The sequence below is a fragment of the Artemia franciscana genome, chromosome 3 (assembly GCF_032884065.1).
Source record: "Artemia franciscana chromosome 3, ASM3288406v1, whole genome shotgun sequence".
NCBI classification, from domain to species: domain Eukaryota; kingdom Metazoa; phylum Arthropoda; class Branchiopoda; order Anostraca; family Artemiidae; genus Artemia; species Artemia franciscana.
Genome location: NC_088865.1, coordinates 51,427,066 through 51,446,310, shown reverse-complemented (window position 1 = coordinate 51,446,310; position 19,245 = coordinate 51,427,066). Strand labels below are relative to the sequence as shown.

Sequence of the window (19,245 nt, the reverse complement as noted above, 5' to 3'; positions counted from 1 at the left end):
TAAATGATCAAGTCAAACTTAACACGAACGGAAATTACCACAAACAAGAGCAGGGCAAACTTGAAGAATATCTGACTAAGCACAAAACGAGCCAAGTCCCGATTATTTCCAAAAATAGGCTAACTCTTGTCTAGGTACCAAAATAAAGCCAGATCCTTGGTCGGTGCAGAAAATGGCCAAATTTTAAGCAGTGCTCAATTGATTGCTATGTTCAAGATTGCTATGGTGTGACTATGGTCGGTGCAGAAAATGGCCAAATTTTAAGCAGTGCTCAATTGATTGCTATGTTCAAGATGTGGACTTCTTTTTCAAACTTGAGCAAAGTTCTAACTCAGTGCAGAAAAGAGCAAAGTCCTAGGTTTGTTCAAACCTTAGGCAAGGCCTTGCTTTATTCAAAGCTGAGATACGTCATAGCTTTGTAAATTTGGTTACTTGTACAAAAAACGATATAAACCCTAATTAGGCGCCAAAACCAGCCAAGTCAACGTTTAATGCTAAAACAAGACTTCCTGATTCGATTAAAAAACGAGCCAAGCCTAGGATCCATGTAAAAATGTCCTTGGTCCATGTTGTGGAATTTGAAATACGTAGCACGAAAACGACTCATCCAACAAAATCTCCCAAAATCCAAGTGCTGTAATCCCACAAGATCCAACTGTGACAGGTCCGTACGACGTTCTGGTTATGCTGGGCAGTAAAAATCATCCAGCACTTCCCACCTTTTGAGCAGTGAATCCAAAATGTGCCAACTGTGGTGGCCCTCATGTGTCCTTCAGTCTCGAACGCCGTATCCTTCGTGAAGTCCTGTATAAGAAAGATAATATCCCTTAATGATTGAATCGAGAGACATAAGCTTATGCTCCTTTGATATTAATGGGACAACAGATAAGGACCATATCGTGAGTCAGAATGTGTCAGAGAGAGAGAGAGAGAGATATCGGTATATTTAAAAACTATCGTAGCATAGCTAAATTCAGTTTTTTAACAAAAATCATACATTTAAACATAAATCACACACTACAACTCGGCATTAAAAACTGATGTGAAAAAAGGCACAAATGAGTTTGCGTATCGATTGGTTCGTACTTTAGGAGGTACAAGTTTATTTCGTAATCGAGTTCGGCTATTGGGAGGGGCTGGTTCGGGTAGTAGTGATCGGTGGCTCTTATTGGCTAGGATGAATTTTCCAAATTGGTGAATAAGGTGTTCAAGCCGGACTTTAAGTGGAGATAAACGTAATTTAGCGAGGGCTTGATCGTAGGGTATGCCACGGTCTCGGAGTATAATCCTTGTTGCTCTTTTCTGGACACACTCTATGTCGCGTAATAGGTACGCTGTGCGGATAGCAGATGGACCCCACACAGGGCACGCGTACTCGAGTAACGGGCGAACATAACACGTGTAGGCATGGAGAAGGCTTTTAGTATCACACCCAAAACGCCTCGTTAGACTTTGACTTATTATTTCTGCAAGAGCAACTTCTCTCTGCTGTCACTTTCAATTCACTGAGATTCATTGCACACTACGTGTTCACTACCAACGCCTGAGGCACCAGAAGGAGGCCCTCTGGCGGTCTAGCTTGCTTTGTTTAGTGAAGTTTGTCGGATATCTCGCCTTCCTTCAATAAATCTAGCGACAATTACATTGCAATAGAAATCGCATTCAGTGTGTTGTAATGACCTTAAACGCGTTGCATCCCTCACTCGATTTTCCAACGCATGCTCCTCTGTGAAGAATCTCGGCACAGACATTGAAAAGCGTGGTAACAAATGGCTATTTATCGGTAGTGTCAACTGTGATGTGCTCAATCAGTCCACAGGTACTGAGCTAATGTCAGATTTCCTGCTAAGTAATTATCGAAACGTGGAAAAGGACATTAAATACAGTTACAATCACAATAGTGGAGTTTTGCCAATAATAGATCATTGCATTTGCTCTACTGCCATAAATTTTTCGCCAGTGCGTGTAGATGAAGATGAGCGCAATTATGATCATTTAACATCTCAGTGAATCAGACTAGCGGAAATTTGGTAAGTGCCAGTTGAAAGAAGTGGTATTATAAAAGGGATTGGTCGAAATCTAATAACGTTTCATATATAGCTACTCTAGTTGACTTCCTGGCTAATGTCCAAGTCCCATTCTACCTGTTTTGTACTGATGCTGCTTCATCTCTAGCTTGTTTGGATTTGAATGTTTATTATAAACCTATTGTTGAATGCTTAAAAAGTGCTGAAGAAGTTGCTGTCCCTCTATACCGAGTGTGTTTGAATACCCGTACTTTGATCTGGAAGGAAGGTCCTGAATTAAAATTCGTGAAAAACCGTGTTAAATTGTGGTCGAGGGTCTGGATAGCTTGGAGCCGACCAATGAGAGGACAATTTTTTGAATTAAAACCCATTTTCCTCGCGTTATTCCCCCCTCCACGTTTTTAATGGCCCTGAGTTTCCAAAATTGCTTTTTAAACGTTATCTACGACGTGTTCGCTATATTGAGACGTGTTATCAATTAAACCAAGGTTAAAATGTCTGCTGAAAGTGGTTTTTGTATTTCTAGTGAAAAACGGCTGAATAATTACAGAGGGTTTTTGATGTAATAAATTATAATGTGCATTGTTTTTTTCATAGATCTTTGCTCTAAACTGTTGCCCGTAAAAGTCCAACAAAACATGTTTTTTTCCTGTTTCCCTTGCCATTGCTTTAAATGGTGTAAACCAACTTAAATAAAAAGGAGTGGACTCTGATGGTATTTGTATGAACCACTAGAATTTAGAGGCTGTTGCTTTGATTGAACACTTACAATTATCATTCCAGAAATAGAACTTGAACTTGAGATGTGCTCGACGTCTTCGCTTTTTCCAGATTCATTTATGTGCGGAACTGTCGCTACTATTTTATAACGTTGAATTGCAATTCTTATTGACAAAATCACAGTTGTGTGCAATAAAGTAAGGTATTTGAATACATTCTTCTGTCACCGATCAAGACATTGTGAAGTTGATGTGAATCAGTTCGGATGCAGACAACGTGTTGGTTGTCAATATCCTCATCTTGCACTAGCTACTTTATTATTAGGTAAAACTATGTCAATATAAAACGAACTTAATGACCTTAGCCTTTTTCGACGTACTCAGGATCAAATAAATACCTCTATCTCAAAGATTAGCTTAAAAAAAATTCCATAAGACTATCACAGTTCAGAATCAATAGATTTATTAAACCCAAAACGAACAAAAATTACAATAAATAACCGAGTCACACCAAAAACGAGCAGAAATTTACATGAGCAGGGCTCACAACCCCTATGCCTTCGCAAGGCCAGAACATTACCGGAGAGTTTATGTCCAGAGAGTCAAGGGGCATGGGATATATAATATTTTTTTCTCCACGTTATTGGGGGGGGGGGGGTTAAGAGGGGCCCATATCCAGATAGTCAAGGGGCATGGGATATGTAATAATTTTTTCTCCACATTATTAGGGGGGGTGGGGGTAAGAGGGGTCCATATCCGGATAGTCAAGGGGCATGGGATATATAATATTTTTTCTCCACATTATTTGGGGGGGGGGCAATTGCCCCCCCAAGCAACGCCATTGGGGGCTTAATTAGGGTTTTCCTAAAATCTTTATGTACTTCCCCTTTTTAAAAACATTTTCATAATCTTCAGTAACTTATTTCTAACGCCATAGCCACCATATTTAAGAAATTCACTTACCATACAATCAGTACCTGGAGCCTTTATTATTTTTTGTTCTTTTAGTACTTCAAATGAATCTTCCTTCACATTCAAGTTGCACAAAATTTTTTCATTCTCCTCTATATATTTTCCTGTAACTCTATCATGGTTTAGTGCATTCTCAAAATGTTCTGTCCATCTCTCTTTAACTCTTTCCTTACCACTAATTGTGGCCCCATTCCTATCATTAACTGGGACAAATCAGATTGATTACTTCCTCTGAATTTATTAACTTATTAGTACAATATTTAACTGTTGTGCTGCATATTTTTTTAGTTTTTATTTTAATATTTTTTTTTCTCCGCTTTCTTCACATCCCTCTTATCCTCACATGATCTATTGCTCAGATTATTCTTTTACAAGTCCCTTCTCCTTTCTATTAATTATAAAACCTATTCGCTACTATTTCTACCTGTGTTTCTAACTTTCATTCGTAAGACACCACCAGCAACTTCACAAGCGATTTTCCTGAGGTTACTCCATCCATTTTCTACATTATCAAGTTTTTAATTCTCCAGTTTCGTATTCGACTGTTCCTGGAGAGTTTCTCTCAAACTCTTATCCTGGAGTCTACCAACGTCATAGCTTCCCGGAATACAGTTACCCTTCCAAAATTTCAGCTTTAAATTAACCCTAGGCACTACTAGATCGTGCTTGTTACCTTTAAAATCAATAATAGCACTCCAAAAACAGCATACCCTAGTATCGTGTATTGATCCTGCCAGTCTTTAGGCTTACAATTTTATAATCAATATGGTTAGCTGTCTTAACATCATGTGAATGCTATTTTAAATTATAATTTTATGTCCAAATACTAAAAGTCATGACTAGATTGTTATACCTACAAAATTACAGTAATCTGTAGCCATTACTGTTTTTATTCCTACACCAAATTTACCTAGGCTAGGATACCATATATCCTATTTCTACTGACCTGGGTGTTAAAGTCTCCTAGTAAAAACACCATATTCCTACCTGGAATCCCGTTTATCTGACCCTGTAATGTAAGTAAAATTCATCTGAGTCACTACTATCTCCTTCAGTCGCTTCTACAGAGGCATATACTACTATGAATAATACCCTGCACTTTTTAGTCATTAAATAAAAAAAACTAGTTTTTTTAACTGAAAGTAAGGAGCGACATTAAAACTTAAAACGAACAGAAATTACTCCCTATATGAAATGGGTTGTTCCCTCCGCAATCCCTCGCTCTTTACGCTAAAGTTTTTAATTGTTTTAAAAAGTAGAACTGTGGCAAAGAGTCAAACTTTAGCGTAAAGAGCGAGGGATCATGGAGGGGACAACCCATTTCATATAGGGAGTAATTTCTGTTCGTTTTAAGTTTTAATGTTGCTCCTTACTTTCAGTTAAAAAAACTAATTTTTTTTTTATTTAATTTCTGGACGTTTTTGAATTAATGCATGTTCGGTTTTGGCTCTCCGCACATAAATTATTAACATGAAATTTGCGTATTAATTCTTTTTTTGGCTAAATGGCTTTCTCATAGTTTTCATCAGACAATTTTGAGAAATAAGGGGTGGGGAAGGAGGCCTAGTTGCCCTCCAATTTTTTGGTTACTTAAAAAGGCAATTAAAACTTTATAATTTTTAACGAACGTTTTTATTAGTAAAAAATATACGTAACTTAAGAATTAATTTACGTAGCAAACTTTTATATTCTTATATTTTTATTATGTATATGAGGGGTTTGTCCCCTCGTTAATACCTCGCTCTTTACGCTAAATGTTAAGTTTTGTTCCAATTCCTTAAGAATGACCCCTGAATCAGAAAGGCCGTAGAATAAATAGTTGGAATTACTAAAAATACTTTAGCATAAAGAGCGAAGTATTTATCTCCTCCTAAATACCACGGTCTTTATGCTAAAGTATTTTAAGAACCCCTCATATGCGTAATAATCTCTGCTCGTATTAAGTTTTAATGCTACTCCTTACTTTCAATTGGAAAAAACTTTTTCATGTTTATTTTTTCATTGTTTTTTTTTTTTTTCATAGTAATGCTAGAAAATACCGTGCCCTTTTCATTGAATCTCTCTTCTCCCATGATATATTCCTCCAAGGAAAGATCCTCCCACTTAGCCCCCTCCCCTCAACCCCACCCCCAAACCAAAAAAATCCCGCTGAAAACGTCTGTGCACTTCCCAATAACCATTACTGTATGTAAACACTGGTCAGAGTTTGCAACTTGCAGCCCCTCCCCCAGGAACTGTGGGGGAGTAAGTCATCCCCAAAGACATAGTTATTATGGTCTTCGACTATGCGGAACAAAATGGCTATCTCAAAATTTTGATCCGTTGACTTTGGGAAAACAATGCGCGTGGGAGGGGCTAGGTGCACTCCAATTTTTTTGGTCACTTAAAAAGAGCACTAGAACTTTTCATTCCCGTCAGAATGAGCCCTCTTGCAACATTCTAGGACCACTTGGTCAATACGATGATCCCTGAAAAAAAAAAAAAAAAAAAAAACAAACAAACAAATAAACACGCACCCGTGATCTGTCTTCTGGCAAAAAATACGAAATTCCAAATTTTTGTAGATAGGAGCTTGAAATGTTTGCTATAGGGTTCTCTGATACGCTGAATGCGATGGTGTGATTTTCGTTAAGATTCTATGACTTTTAGGGGGAGTTTCCCCCTATTTTCCAAAATGAGGCAAATTTTCTCAGGCTCGTAACTTTTGATGACAAAGACTAAATTTGATAAAACTTATAAATTTAAAATCAGCATGAAAATCCGATTCTTTTCATGCATCTTTTAGCATCAAAATTCCGTTTTTTAGAGTTTCGTTTACTATTGAGCCGGGTCGCTCCTTACTACAGTTCGTTACCACGAACTGTTTGATAAAATAAGCGATTAGCATTCTATTATTAATACCTTCCCAACCTAAACAAAACTTAGCAGCTTCCTTATTCATCATGAGTAATAACCGAATTTGTAGCAGTATTAGTACGCGCATGTTGCCTTTTCCTCAGTTGAACATCCCCCCCCCGGGATGTCCTGGAAGTTTCATTTTGATACGATAAGCCGTTCCAAAGGTATTGTTGATATCCCCTATTGACAATTTGTATGAGCATTATGAGCATAGTAGGTCTTGATTTAGTTCAACTTTTCACTCAACATTTCGTAAAATTTTTAGTTTAATATCCTTACCCATGGTAGTAGTTGATACAGAAACTTTAGTTGTAGTAGTAGTAGTAGTAGTAGCAGTAGTAGTAGCGTGCAAATATTGCCTTTTGGTCAATTGAAAGAGCAAACCTCTTTTAAAACTCTTTCATCCTTAACTATTGCAGTCTCAGAAATAATATTTGGAACATATTAGGTATTGATCAGGCCACCAGCCAACCCCCCCCCCCCCCCTTCCAGAGAACTTTGAAGCTACTTTTTCTATAATAGTACATTATAGATTTTTGAATTTAATTTGATTTTTGAATTTAAAAAAAAGGGAATAGTTGTGGGAAAAGTCAAAGTCATGGCCAATTGTAGAAAAAAGCCAAGACAGATTGTTCAATTAAGTGGGCAGCCCAGTCAAGGTTAATTTAATCAAGGTTAATTCGACAACTTTATTAACATGAATTTTACAGGTTCTAGCCTGCCATAAAAAAATTTTTTTTTAACTAAAAATCTCACTGCAATATTTTGGGATGTAATTTCATTAGTGCTACTTGACGAACAACGGTTTTTCCCATATTTAATTTTTTGGCAACGTTTTGACATTGCAGATTTAACGACTGGTCGGAAAACACAGGACTTCATTTTAAATACGGAGTAAATCATGCAGTCATAAACTTGGTCCTCTAGCGTGATATTCTATATTCAAATGATAATATGACTTTAAACGTTTTATTTGTATTCTTTGTCTTTTGTTTTCTACAATTTTTATTCTCCAATGATGCTTCATACAAATCCCAAGATGTTGTAAAACTTGTTGATTATGTGAATCGACTTCATTGGATTGATCTGGGATCTCCACTCCACTTATCAGAAGGTGCAAAGGTGATATGATAAAAATTTTTATCTTTCATTTGTTTTCCTAATAAAACAAATACAAATTATAAATAAAACAAAAACAAATGCGATGGATGTACAGATCAATCCTTAAGGCTAATGTTCCTCTGAAATAAGCGATTTTGCGACAAGGTGGTAACTGTAAATTGCTCCAAAATGACAAGATGCTTATAACATTCGATTCATTGGTCTTAGATCTATCCGTATTTGCTACGTAACACTAAATAACGCAACATGAATTCTTAAGTTATGCTAATGTATAAGTTTTTGTGGTGCAGCGCCAAAGAACAAAGTTGTTTCGACAACTTTATGGTTTTAACATTTATGAACAATTGCTACAAATGGAATAATTGAAGTAAAATGGAACAAAAAGACAAAAAATTTAAAGATAATGCATTGATTAACATGTCATTACTGTACAATAATATGAACTTGTTAAGCAATATTAACTATGTTCCACTGAGATAACAGCAAAAATGAGTATGGAACTCATGTCTTTTTGTTTCAATAGCTTGACTTTTAACCTTTCAGATGCCAATCGAACCAAGGCCACTTTCTTCTAGATAATTTTGAAGACAACACTGCCTTTCCATGACGATAAATAACTGTTCAAATAGGGATAAATCCTTATAATAGACAGTGATAATTCACAAAAAAAAAAACTGGATATTTTGGTCACATGTACGAAATATCCATATTTGTTTGTGAATTATCAATGTCCATTCAAAGGATTGACCACTATTTGAGCTTTTATTTTTCGTCCACTTTCTTGTTTTGCCAGACTTTATAATAAAAACAAAAAATTGACTATGCGCTTCATTCAGTATAAGATATTTCCTTTTACGATAAGGCCTAATATTAGGAACAGTTATAATTTTTCATCGAATACTTAACAAAGTCGATGCAAGTCAATTCGACTCAGTTCCTTCTAATTTACTTAAGAAGAATCTTAAGTAATCTTAAGAATCTTAAGTAAACACCAACTAATTCTGGACCTGATTAAAGGTCTTTTTAGACCTGATTAATTAGATCGTGAACAGTTCATCTGTTCACAATACATAGCCTGGTGAACCAAGTTGAACCAAGTTGAACCAGTTGAACCAAGCTGCTGAATAACATCCCAAGAACTTGCTTTAAAATTATATTCGATGATTAATATATGACCAAGCAAACGAAAACGTCAAGAGTTTGCAGCGGAATCATTCCCGAAAGCCTGGAAAACTGCTCATGTGGTCCCTATTCTAAAGGCAGAGTCCGACCCTACTAATTTATGATAGTATCGTCCAATAATTCTGCCTTGCTGTGTAGATAAATTTTATGAAAGCGTCATTAATAAGACCCTTTACCATTACCTTGAGTCGCATCTGTTGTTGGAAGACACGCAATATGGTTTTCGCAGAAAACGGTCTACTTTAGACTGTCTGATTGCACAGTATCAAGAGTGAGTTGAGTTCCTTTCTCAGGGGCACGATATTCGCCTTCTCTCCTCTGACATCGCAAACGCCTTTGATCGTGTATGGCACAAGGGACTCCTTTTTAGATTGAAAGCTTATGGAAATGATGGTCGACTATTTGAGGCGCTTGCAGACTTTCTTCGTCAACGATCTTTGCAAGTTGTCCTCGATGGCTTCATATCAAAAGAACACTCAGTCTTATCAGGAGTACCCCAAGGAAGTATTCTTGGGCCAACTCTTTTCTTGGTGTCCATAATCAGCCTAGGGGACAACCTTGTGAAGAAACCTCTCACCGCTTTGCTGATGACACGACAACATAAATATCAATTGCAAAAGACCAAGATCCCAGCGAACCCCACAAGGAGCTTCAGACTGACCTGGAGAGAATTGAGGCGAGGGCAGATGCATTGTTTGTCAGTTTTAACGCATCGAAAACGAAAGAGCTCCTAATTTCTAAGGTGCGTAATATGAGGGCTCATCCTGATTTTTGCCTTCAAAGGAGAGGCAATAACGCGAGTTTATATACTGCTCCTACTTGGAGTTAATTTCTCTTTGGATCTCTCATGGACTGAGCATCTCAGTAAAATTTGATTTTCTTGCTCCAAGAAGTTAGGAGTTATCCTAAGATGCAAAAATATTCTCCCTGATGAGTCTATTCTGACATTTGTCACTTCGCGCATCAGGCCTGTCATGGAATATGCATGGCCCCTCTTCGCTGGTACACCAAAAAGCCACATCGCTCCACTCCAACAAATGTAAAATCAAGCAGTTCGCGCAGTAGGCTCTGGAAACACGAAAAGCCCCACAGTTGATCCAGGAATGCCTCGATGTGGCGTCCATGTTGGTTTTCTACAAGTACATGTATGCTCGAGGAGCTATCGAAGCTCGTTCCTGATTGACCAAAGCCCTTGCGATAAACTCGTCGAAGTGCAGCTCGTCAGGTCTACCTTGAGCAGGGTAGTCCCCGCTAAAAATATCTGAAAACGAGTTTCACCCGGCGGTCGATTGCCCCATGGAATAGATTGCCGGCAGAGGTAATATCGGTAAATCTTTCCCTTGACGCGTTCAAGAGAAGGCATAACAAACACCCCAACCTCAGTGTGAGGTAATTACCAGGACTAGTGGTAAATCATCATCTGTGATGGAGCCGTGAAGCTTGTAAAAAAAAAATGCATCCATAAGTTTACTATATTTTCTTAAGCTGTTTTGTACCACGCTTTTAGTTTTTTTTTTTTTTGATTTTTCACCCTTGTTTCGTTTATATTTAATTTTGCGCTCACTAATATCAAAAACTGTATAACTGCATATGGGGCTCTTAACCATTTAAAATTGAATTTCCCACTTTATCTAATTTCTTAAAATATACCTGATTGTATAAGTTTCTACTTGCATTCAAATAATCAGGTTTCTTTTTAATATTCCCTAGTACTTCAGCGCCTATTTTCTTTTTTTCCGATTCTAACATGGCTCCTAATTGTCTGATATATCACCGAGCTAACCCAAAAGGTATGCCTCGCAGTTCTCTCAAAAGTGATTGAAAAGTAAGAACACCTTTCTAAAAGTACGTTGGTTAGATATGTAGATGAATTAAGCGAGACTATCCATTATCAGTTTCTCTTGTTCAAAAAGCACTACTTTATGCTCGAATATTGTTGAACAAAATTGTTCAGGCAGAATTTTTTTAATTTTTTACATATTTTCCTGTAAAACCTAAAAACCTGTAAACCTAATTATTTCGATAGACCTCTTCGTCTAGGACATGACCGCATAGCTTAGGAGCTTAAAATACAACTGATATAAAATTAAAGTTTCCAGTGATTGTTTTTTAGCTCTATCCTGCATGGCAGATATAAAACGTGATATAGCACGCACATACACGTACAGAAGGGCTTCGGGTCCATTTAACCTGTCCTTTATCTCAAAAATTTATCCCGCAGTTTCCTATGTTTGCATACAATTTACCTCCATTTGTGTTATTTCGAATCTAACCCCTCTCCTGGAAGAGGAGAGACGCATTTAATCACATACGTGTGTCTGAATCCTTAGGGGGTATTTATAGTGCTTCCTAGGAAAGTCCCTCTCCGTATGCCTAATCTGTGTACAACTATGTATATCCACGATTAAGCATAAAAATAAGCCAGACTCTACCTTGAACGACTGAAGAAAGCCTACTTGAAATCTTCGGGTAGGGGGAAAGTTGATGAAAACACTTCTCGTTGACTAGGGACGCTGCATGGTCCAGTTGCTGCTCTGATACTTCATAATGTGAACATCGCAGGTATGCAGTGTCCTCTACATGTGCACATGCTAGGTAGTGCTGCAACTTTAGCCAAATAACCGAGCTTTTCCGCTTTTCGGTGTTAAGAAGTGTACAAATATTCTTTTCTCAACTTGGCCCAAAAAAACTCCGTGATAAATAATTTTAATGGGAAGGAGGGGGTTCAAATAAAGATGTTGTTTTTATCCAGCCGGTAGTTGAATTTAAAACTCTGGTTTTTGGGAGGGGAAGGGCCTGTTCTCCATCTAACTACACCGCTAGTCCGATCATCAAAAATTGCTGGTTTGTGTATTTTGTTTTGGATCGGCATTTACAACTAATGAATAGGCATGATATTATTACTGAATTTAGTAGATTGACAAACATATTATTCTGCCCTCCTCATGAAGCATTAATTACAGTTATATTTTTATAAATGTGACCTACATTGTATCCTTTTTTTAGCGCTTCCTGTTCTTTGTGTTGACAAGATCAAAGATATTGAAGCTCCTTAGACAGTTGTGAGAGGGCTCACGTCCTTCATAATTTTTAGAACTAAGTAGTTTCGATAATTCAAGATTACTGATGTCGAAAAGGATGGTATTATCCACCGGTAATGTAAATTATCTGATAAAAGAGAAAAAAAGAAAGATGATAAAAGAGAGAAAAAAGTAAGGCAAAAGAATCAAAACAGCAAGCAAACCCCCTCCCCTTTTTGTTGAATTTTGGATATCAGAGACAGTCGTGGAACTAGTGGGCTAATTCTGGCTACCGGTATTCAGCTCTTGTATTTTTAAAATTCATAGGTTACAATATATATGGAATAGAAAAAGCTAGAAAGCGATTTTGTTTTTTATGACGTCAGTTAGTAACTAGTTATATGTAAAAGTAAACTATTCTATTGAGCTTCAAGGAACATCCAAATAATTCTATATCAAGATTTAAAAGTTGCAACTCTTCAAGCGAGTAAGGGTTCAAAATAACATGTCGGGAAATTTAAAACCAATAAATCTCTAGAGAATCTAGAGTACATCAACCAATCGTGCGTGATTTTATGTTCAAGGAAAATTTTTCAAATTGCTATTTTCGTGAACTCTCCCGTTCCCTATTTTTTTTTTTTTTTTACTGATAAACCCTTCAAAAGAACTTTAAAATTTTTAAAGCAACATAGCTCTTCACTCTATGCTTCCTTCCAAAGATTATTGATACACGAATAAACACAATTCATTATAAGGAATATCCAAATAATTCTATATCAAGATTTAAAATGTGTAACTAACTCTTCAAGCGAGTAAGGGTTCAAAAAACATTTTGGGAAAATTAAAACCATAAATATCTAGAAAATCTAGAGTACAGCAACCAATCGTGTGTGATTTTTTTTAAGAGGGTGGAGGGTAAGTCTCAATTTTACTGAAGTATCACAAAGCGCCTCCCTCTCCGAAGCGAAAATTTAAAGTCTACTTTCCTCCCCTTCACCCGATACTCCCTCAAATTTTCAATTGGTTAGATTTAGATTTTTTTTTAAGACAGTGGAGGGTAAGGCTCAATTTTACTGAATTACAGGCGGCACAAACCGCCTGTCAAAGCCCTGCAGTCATATTGTCAAAGTCCCAAATATTTGTTCCCTTTCCTTATTTTCAACACCTGATTAGAAATTTTGGGCCATGGGGAACCCAGCATATCTACAGAAATAATGGTTGTTAAATAATCCATGGAAAATTAGCAGTGACCGTGGCACCAACGCTTTCACTATACTCAAAATTATCTCCTTTAGTTCCACAAATTTTATCTCCATTTCTCTCATCTTTGCAACCAGTTCTATTGCTTTGGTTTACCATTTTATTTCTATGGAATTCTTTCTCAAGCCCTACAAAAAAGGGTTATCAACCTCCTGCCATTATCGGTATCACACTCTCTCCTAAACTGCTTTTAAGTTTCCACTCCATATCCGTCACTAATTTGCCTCTGGTAGTGCACGCACGAAGCTGGCCCTAGGTACATATTTTCAAGGGTATTCAGCAATTCTAATTTAAACGACTATCATAAAATACATTGAATATCACTAGTGGAGCCAGGGAGTCGCATTGAGGGGGAAAAGAGAGGGTGGTCTAGTAACTGCAGTCCACTTCGTTACTTTAAAATTCACTAGATCTAAGAATTTTTAACCGAGTAAGCCCTTTCCCATGTAGCCAGATTCATTTACTCTTTGTGATTAGTCTTGGCAAATAACCCAACAAAAATAGATAACCTGCCAGCTACCATGCTACTGCCTAGCATGTCAGCTGCCTAACCATGCTACTGCGTAGACCGGGATATGGGTATATCCTGGGTAATATCGGGTATATCCCGGGATATGGGTTTATCCCGGGATATGGGTAATATCCACCAAGATAGCAGGAAGGGGAAATAAAGTAAAATATATTTTAAGGTTTAATTCTTTTTCAGGTGAATATTCGACGAAGAAAGACTGAACTAGTTCTCCCCAAGGGGCAATTTGCAACTTATGAAACAAATATCCCGCCAAAACACATCATTCTGAAATCGGAATGCGATCGTTCAATCTACGTCTCCGTATTCCAAGCTCTGAATCCCTCAAATTTGAAAGAGTCCAAATACGTGTCCTGTGAATCTAATTCTTGGCTATTTAATACCACAGACGAAGAATTGAAAATCATCAAAATAGAGAACAGAAACAGCGTTGTTCTTACTGTCAAAAGACTTGCAGCGGGGTCAAGTACAGTTGAGAAAACTATTGCTATCCTTCACCCAGACGGAAAGAAACGCTTACGACAGTTAAGAAGCTTTGAAGAATCTCCCATGGTTATATCTGTCCTGGGATTGCGCGGGTCGGGAAAATCGACCATCGCTTCTTTACTTTCTGGGAAAGAGGAGATGTTCGAATCTGGACGGAGAAGCACAAGAACTACCACCATAGGTATTGATATGTCCCCTATTATTCCATTTTCAGAATATTTACCTACCTTAAAAGATCAATACAAAGATGAAATCAACTTTTCAAATCATAGAAATATACCCTTGATAATAACTGACAGTGAAGGTATGGGTGTTCGAGGTGAAGATATTGACCTTGTAGCATCGGTACCACCCTTACTTGTTTCAAATGTGATAATCTGGATAACAACTGACTCTTTAAGGGTTGACGAAGAACTGAAGAAATTGGATAAATACTTGAATTTAGCTAATAAAATCCAGGATGAGTCCACGTGTGAAGATTTTAAAGCTGCTCATTTAATAGTAGTTATCAACAAAATGCAAGGGGATGAGTCAGATGAAGAATTGACTGACGAACTTGTTGAAGATGAATTAGACAATGAAGACAATTTTTCACTTGCAAGAAATTTAATTAGAAAAAACCTCAAAGAATGTTTTCAGTCTCTACAAGTAATAGGATTCCCATATCTTAAACTTCCGTCAAACGCCACGTCCGTGAAGTATGATTATCTAAAAGGCCCTGATGGAGAGAAGTTCATAACGAGCTTGCTAAAAATCGTAAATTTGATACTAAATACGTCTAATGTAAGACGTACGGTGTCAGGTATACCTATAGGCCCGGATTCAATAGAAGAACTTATTAAAAAAGTTATAGACATATCAAACAGTGGATCTGAGTTTACTAGAAATGATTTCAAAAGTGCGCTTCTGATTGCTGAACTTAAACAAAGCTTATACCAATTCGAAGTAAATGTTACGAATAAGCTATCAGTGATAGAAAGAAAAAGGGATATTGAAGATCATCTCGCAGGGACAACCGTACTATTTAAAGAAATTGAGTTGATGAGAAAACATATATTTACCAGTTCTTATGCTTCTGAAGACCTAGAAGTTGAATGGAAAGCTTTTAATCAAAGACTGTTGGAATCTATTCGTACGTCTTTATTTTCTACCCTGAGCAGGGCACTTGAAAGTATTTTTGATGATTCCAAAAAATTCACTTATTTTTGTGCCAATATTCCATCAGGCACCCACAGATGTATAAAAGATAACGTGAACAGCTTTGAAAATACAATCAAACTAAAATTAAAATCTCTTCCCGCGGATCTTGCTAGCGATGCAAATATCTATATTGATGCTGCATTAAAAAGGATTAATAATAATCTTAATTACTGTCGGGATGCCAGAAGTAGCTACAGCTATACCACAATGGGGAAAAGAGACAAACTCATTAGTATTGCTGCAGATATTGAAACAGAATTAAGAGAAGATGCACAAAAACAGAATCCAGAAGAATTGATAAACTTGGTTAAAGATTATTTATTTCTACCTTTCGTTCCCTCAGTTAATAGAATAATTAATTGCAAAGTTGATAGAGATTTAGCTTATGATCAACTGCTGCTTGCTGCTGTTTCCTCTGCAAAGAGGTTTTTGCAAATTAGTCTAAAGCGTAATAAATTTGAAAAAGACTCCGGTAAACTGTACGCAAAATTTGATTTCATGAACATTGTCAGTAAAGTTGAACTTTTCAACCGTCAAATGAGAGTTGTCGACGAAGATTGTGACCTTCCTAGCATACTTTCGAAAGTTCCGGAAAACGTCGAGGAACTGAATATTCTATGTATGAATACACTGGTTTACGGTCATTCTTCAACAAACTTGAGACGCCTTAGGGTAGATACAGTAAATTTGGAGGTAAATTCAAAGGGTGCAAGTTTAAAGCTGGTTGAACCTTCAGCTCCTGTCAAAGCTACATCACAAGTAGTTGGATCTAAAGGAATTGATGCAGGCTTTGTAGAGATCCGTATACATTCATTCGTTACAGGAGGAGTACTGGAAGTAGTTGCTAATGGAGGACCAGGTGGCGCCGGAGGTGATGGAGTCTTAGGAGGTAAAGGATCTAATGGAGTCCATGGCAACATACAATCTCATTTTTATAATAAAGCACATTATGATTCTATACCGAATAGTGGTCTTATCCAAAAAAATGTTGTAGAGCACCACTGCCGAAAAAGAAAAAAGTGGTATAGGAGGAAGAAATCATATGTCTGTGGTCGTACTGTGAACTATGTTCAACGCTATAATCATGTTTCTGTAGGAATGACATCAGGTGGGAAGGGTGCTTCTGGAACTAGCGGTGCGCCAGGGGGTGCTGGTGGCAAAGCAGGCAGTCTCACTGTAGAATTGAATGGTCTTAATCGAAACCATTTTAAGCTTTCAGGAAAAGGTGGAGCTGGTGGTGCAGGGGGACTTGGAGGAGGTGGAGGAGAAGGAGGCATTGGGGGAAATCGAAAGTCTTTAGCCGTTACATATACTCGAATCTGGGATTGGCATGAAAACTCTGGTGAAAGAATGACAAGTAGTGGAGTTAGTACATCTGAAAGAATCAGCGGCAAAGAAAACGACGGTCCAAAGGGCGAAAACGGCCCTAATGGTTCTCAAGGGCCGCTTGGAGATCTTGCAAACCCAATAGAATTCAGAAATATTAGTGAAGAAAGAACTTTGTTTGTAATGCTAAGCAAACTTAAAACCGAAATAGAGCCAACATACATGTCAAATGGAAATGGTTTGAAGTCAGTAAGATTTGTTCAGGACTTACTTGGCCTTTTTCAAAATCAGAAAGAAGTTGTATCAAACGTGTCTTTACTCTACAAACAGCAAAATCACTCATCCATTGTCATGAACTTGATTCGAGAAGAAAGTAAATTATTAACAAAAATTATTACCTTTTTCGAGACAGAACAAAAAAACCTTCAAATTCTAGAAAACAATTTCAAGGAGTTAAGTGCAAACCAACAAAATGATTTGGTGTTAACCAGTAAAGACGTTGAAATGGCGCGCGTTGCTATTGAAGAAACTTCAAACAATTTTTATGTAAGGGAGAGAGACATCGCGACTAATCCAAAAACAGTCACAGAGAACCTTGACAAAGCCATTTCTACCATTATTTCAATCGTTACTGTAGCTGAAGCATTTAACGAAAGAAACGTTGATCTGGGTGAAATTTATCATGCAGCAAAGAAATTTACTGAAAGAACCGGACATAATTCAGGAATTTTTACATTAGCCTCAAATATAAGGATAGAGTACCCAGAGCTGAAAAACTGCAGTTCACTATTTTACAATATATCAGTTTTAAATATGTTTTTTAAGAATAAAGTGAAGGACGATAAAAAAATTGAAAACATTTCTGGAAACGTGCCAAAATGCACGTTAAAGAATTTTTTCTCAGATGGCTATCGCTTAAGAAATTACATCCACTATTTTAAAATAACTGATCTAAACAGGAGACCTAGATCTTCGGTACAAAATATGAAAACTTATTCTGAATATTACCAGCTACGTTCTTTCTTACACACTACACTCGGTACAATAATGGCAAATCGTTCTTCCCATATTCTTCACTCCATGAGCAGCCATGTACAGGTGAGAAATAAAGTAGAACTTGTGATAAGGGATTCTAATTACATAGAAGAACTTGTGAAATCTCTCCGTGAAAAAGTCCAAGTGTTCAAGTCAATTAAGCAGCATCCAGCAATGAATCAATCAGACGTGGTGGAATTCTTAGATAATATTGTTGAGAAATGTATTTTCGCTCTTACGGATATTGGAAAAGAACTACGTCGGAAAATTCAAAGCATTAGACTGCAGTTGATACCTTATTTTCCAGATTCCAGAGCATTGGAAAAACTTGCAGATCTTTCTCCTTGGTCGAGTACTTCCAACTTTTCCAGTTCTTTGCTGACACTACAAGAACTGATCAACAAGAAATTGACTGAAACACAGAAGCTTAGTATCTACTTGGATAGTTTTGACTTTCCAGTTGAATTTTCTTTTCTTCGCAGTGGCAACAATGCAACATTCCCAATACTTGGAAGCACTATCAATCAACTTTTTGTTAGTACTGTAGAAGCTAAGGCACTAAACAAAGACCTAACACCAATACCGTCTATATCAGTAAGTGCCTATCGAGAAGAAGGAGATTACTTGAATCTTGGGAGTTTTTCTAGTAATTCGCATACAAGTAACGACTTCAGAAAACTGACCAGCGCAAAAATGCTTTCTTCTTCAGAAACGTTGAGTTCTGTATATATTCTTGATTCTTATTACACAATAGTTATAAGTAATGACAGTAAAAGAGAGACTGATTTAATTTCAGGGATTCAACTTCAGTTCACAGCGTGGCGTTATATACATTAAAGTTTATGTTACAAGACTGCTTTAGACATATATAGTTTTGTGTGCGAGAAAACCCTGTACCAGAATTTTTGCACTAGCCTCTATATGGCCAATTCTAGTAAATTGTTAAAAGTTTTATATTTATTACATTATCGACTTTTTATAGTCTTATTTCTTATTGTGCATTAGATATATATAATGAAAAAGATGAGAATTTAATGTCAGATGTTAGCTTTGTCTTCCTAGATGGCGTTGCAGTAATTAAGGTTTGTGTTTCCTCTGAAATTTTTTTTTTTCAAAAAGGCACTTTAAAATACCTTACACACTTTACCATAAGGTTTATGTTGCGTCAGAAACCTATGTTTTTCCTAGCAGTTTAAGTCACCTTATACAAATTCAAGCTTATGTCACAACAATGCTTTAAAAGTAAATATTTATGTGCGTAAGAAATTCATATAGCAGTATTTTACATTACTGAATGGTCAATTATAGTGAGTTATTAAAACTTTTATATTTATCCAGTTATCGACTTATTATATTCTTATTTCATATGATGAATTAAATGTATATAATGAAAAAGGTGAAATTGGTTTAATGTCGGATATTGGCTTCGGCCCGCTGGACGGCGTTGCAGCAATTAAGGTTTATGTTTC

The 19,245-nt window shown here is 36.8% G+C and overlaps 1 protein-coding gene across 1 annotated transcript; it reads left to right on the top strand.

The window, feature by feature from the left end:
* The first annotated feature begins 7,518 nt into the window (after positions 1-7,518).
* Positions 7,519-19,171, top strand: LOC136025386 (uncharacterized). The gene is made up of 2 exons (XM_065701371.1): positions 7,519-7,738; positions 13,907-19,171. Exons 1-2 carry the CDS (start codon positions 7,571-7,573, stop codon positions 18,611-18,613), a joined length of 4,875 nt encoding a protein of 1,624 aa, XP_065557443.1. The 5' UTR covers positions 7,519-7,570; the 3' UTR covers positions 18,614-19,171.
* The last annotated feature ends 74 nt before the right edge of the window (positions 19,172-19,245 follow it).

Bases quoted from the DNA above. Each gene is read 5' to 3' on its own strand.
- LOC136025386 (XM_065701371.1), top strand. From the start codon at position 7,571: ATGACTTTAAACGTTTTATTTGTATTCTTTGTCTTTTGTTTTCTACAA. The intron at 7,739-13,906 runs GTGATATGATAA...ATTCTTTTTCAG, and splicing joins ACTTATCAGAAGGTGCAAAG to GTGAATATTCGACGAAGAAA.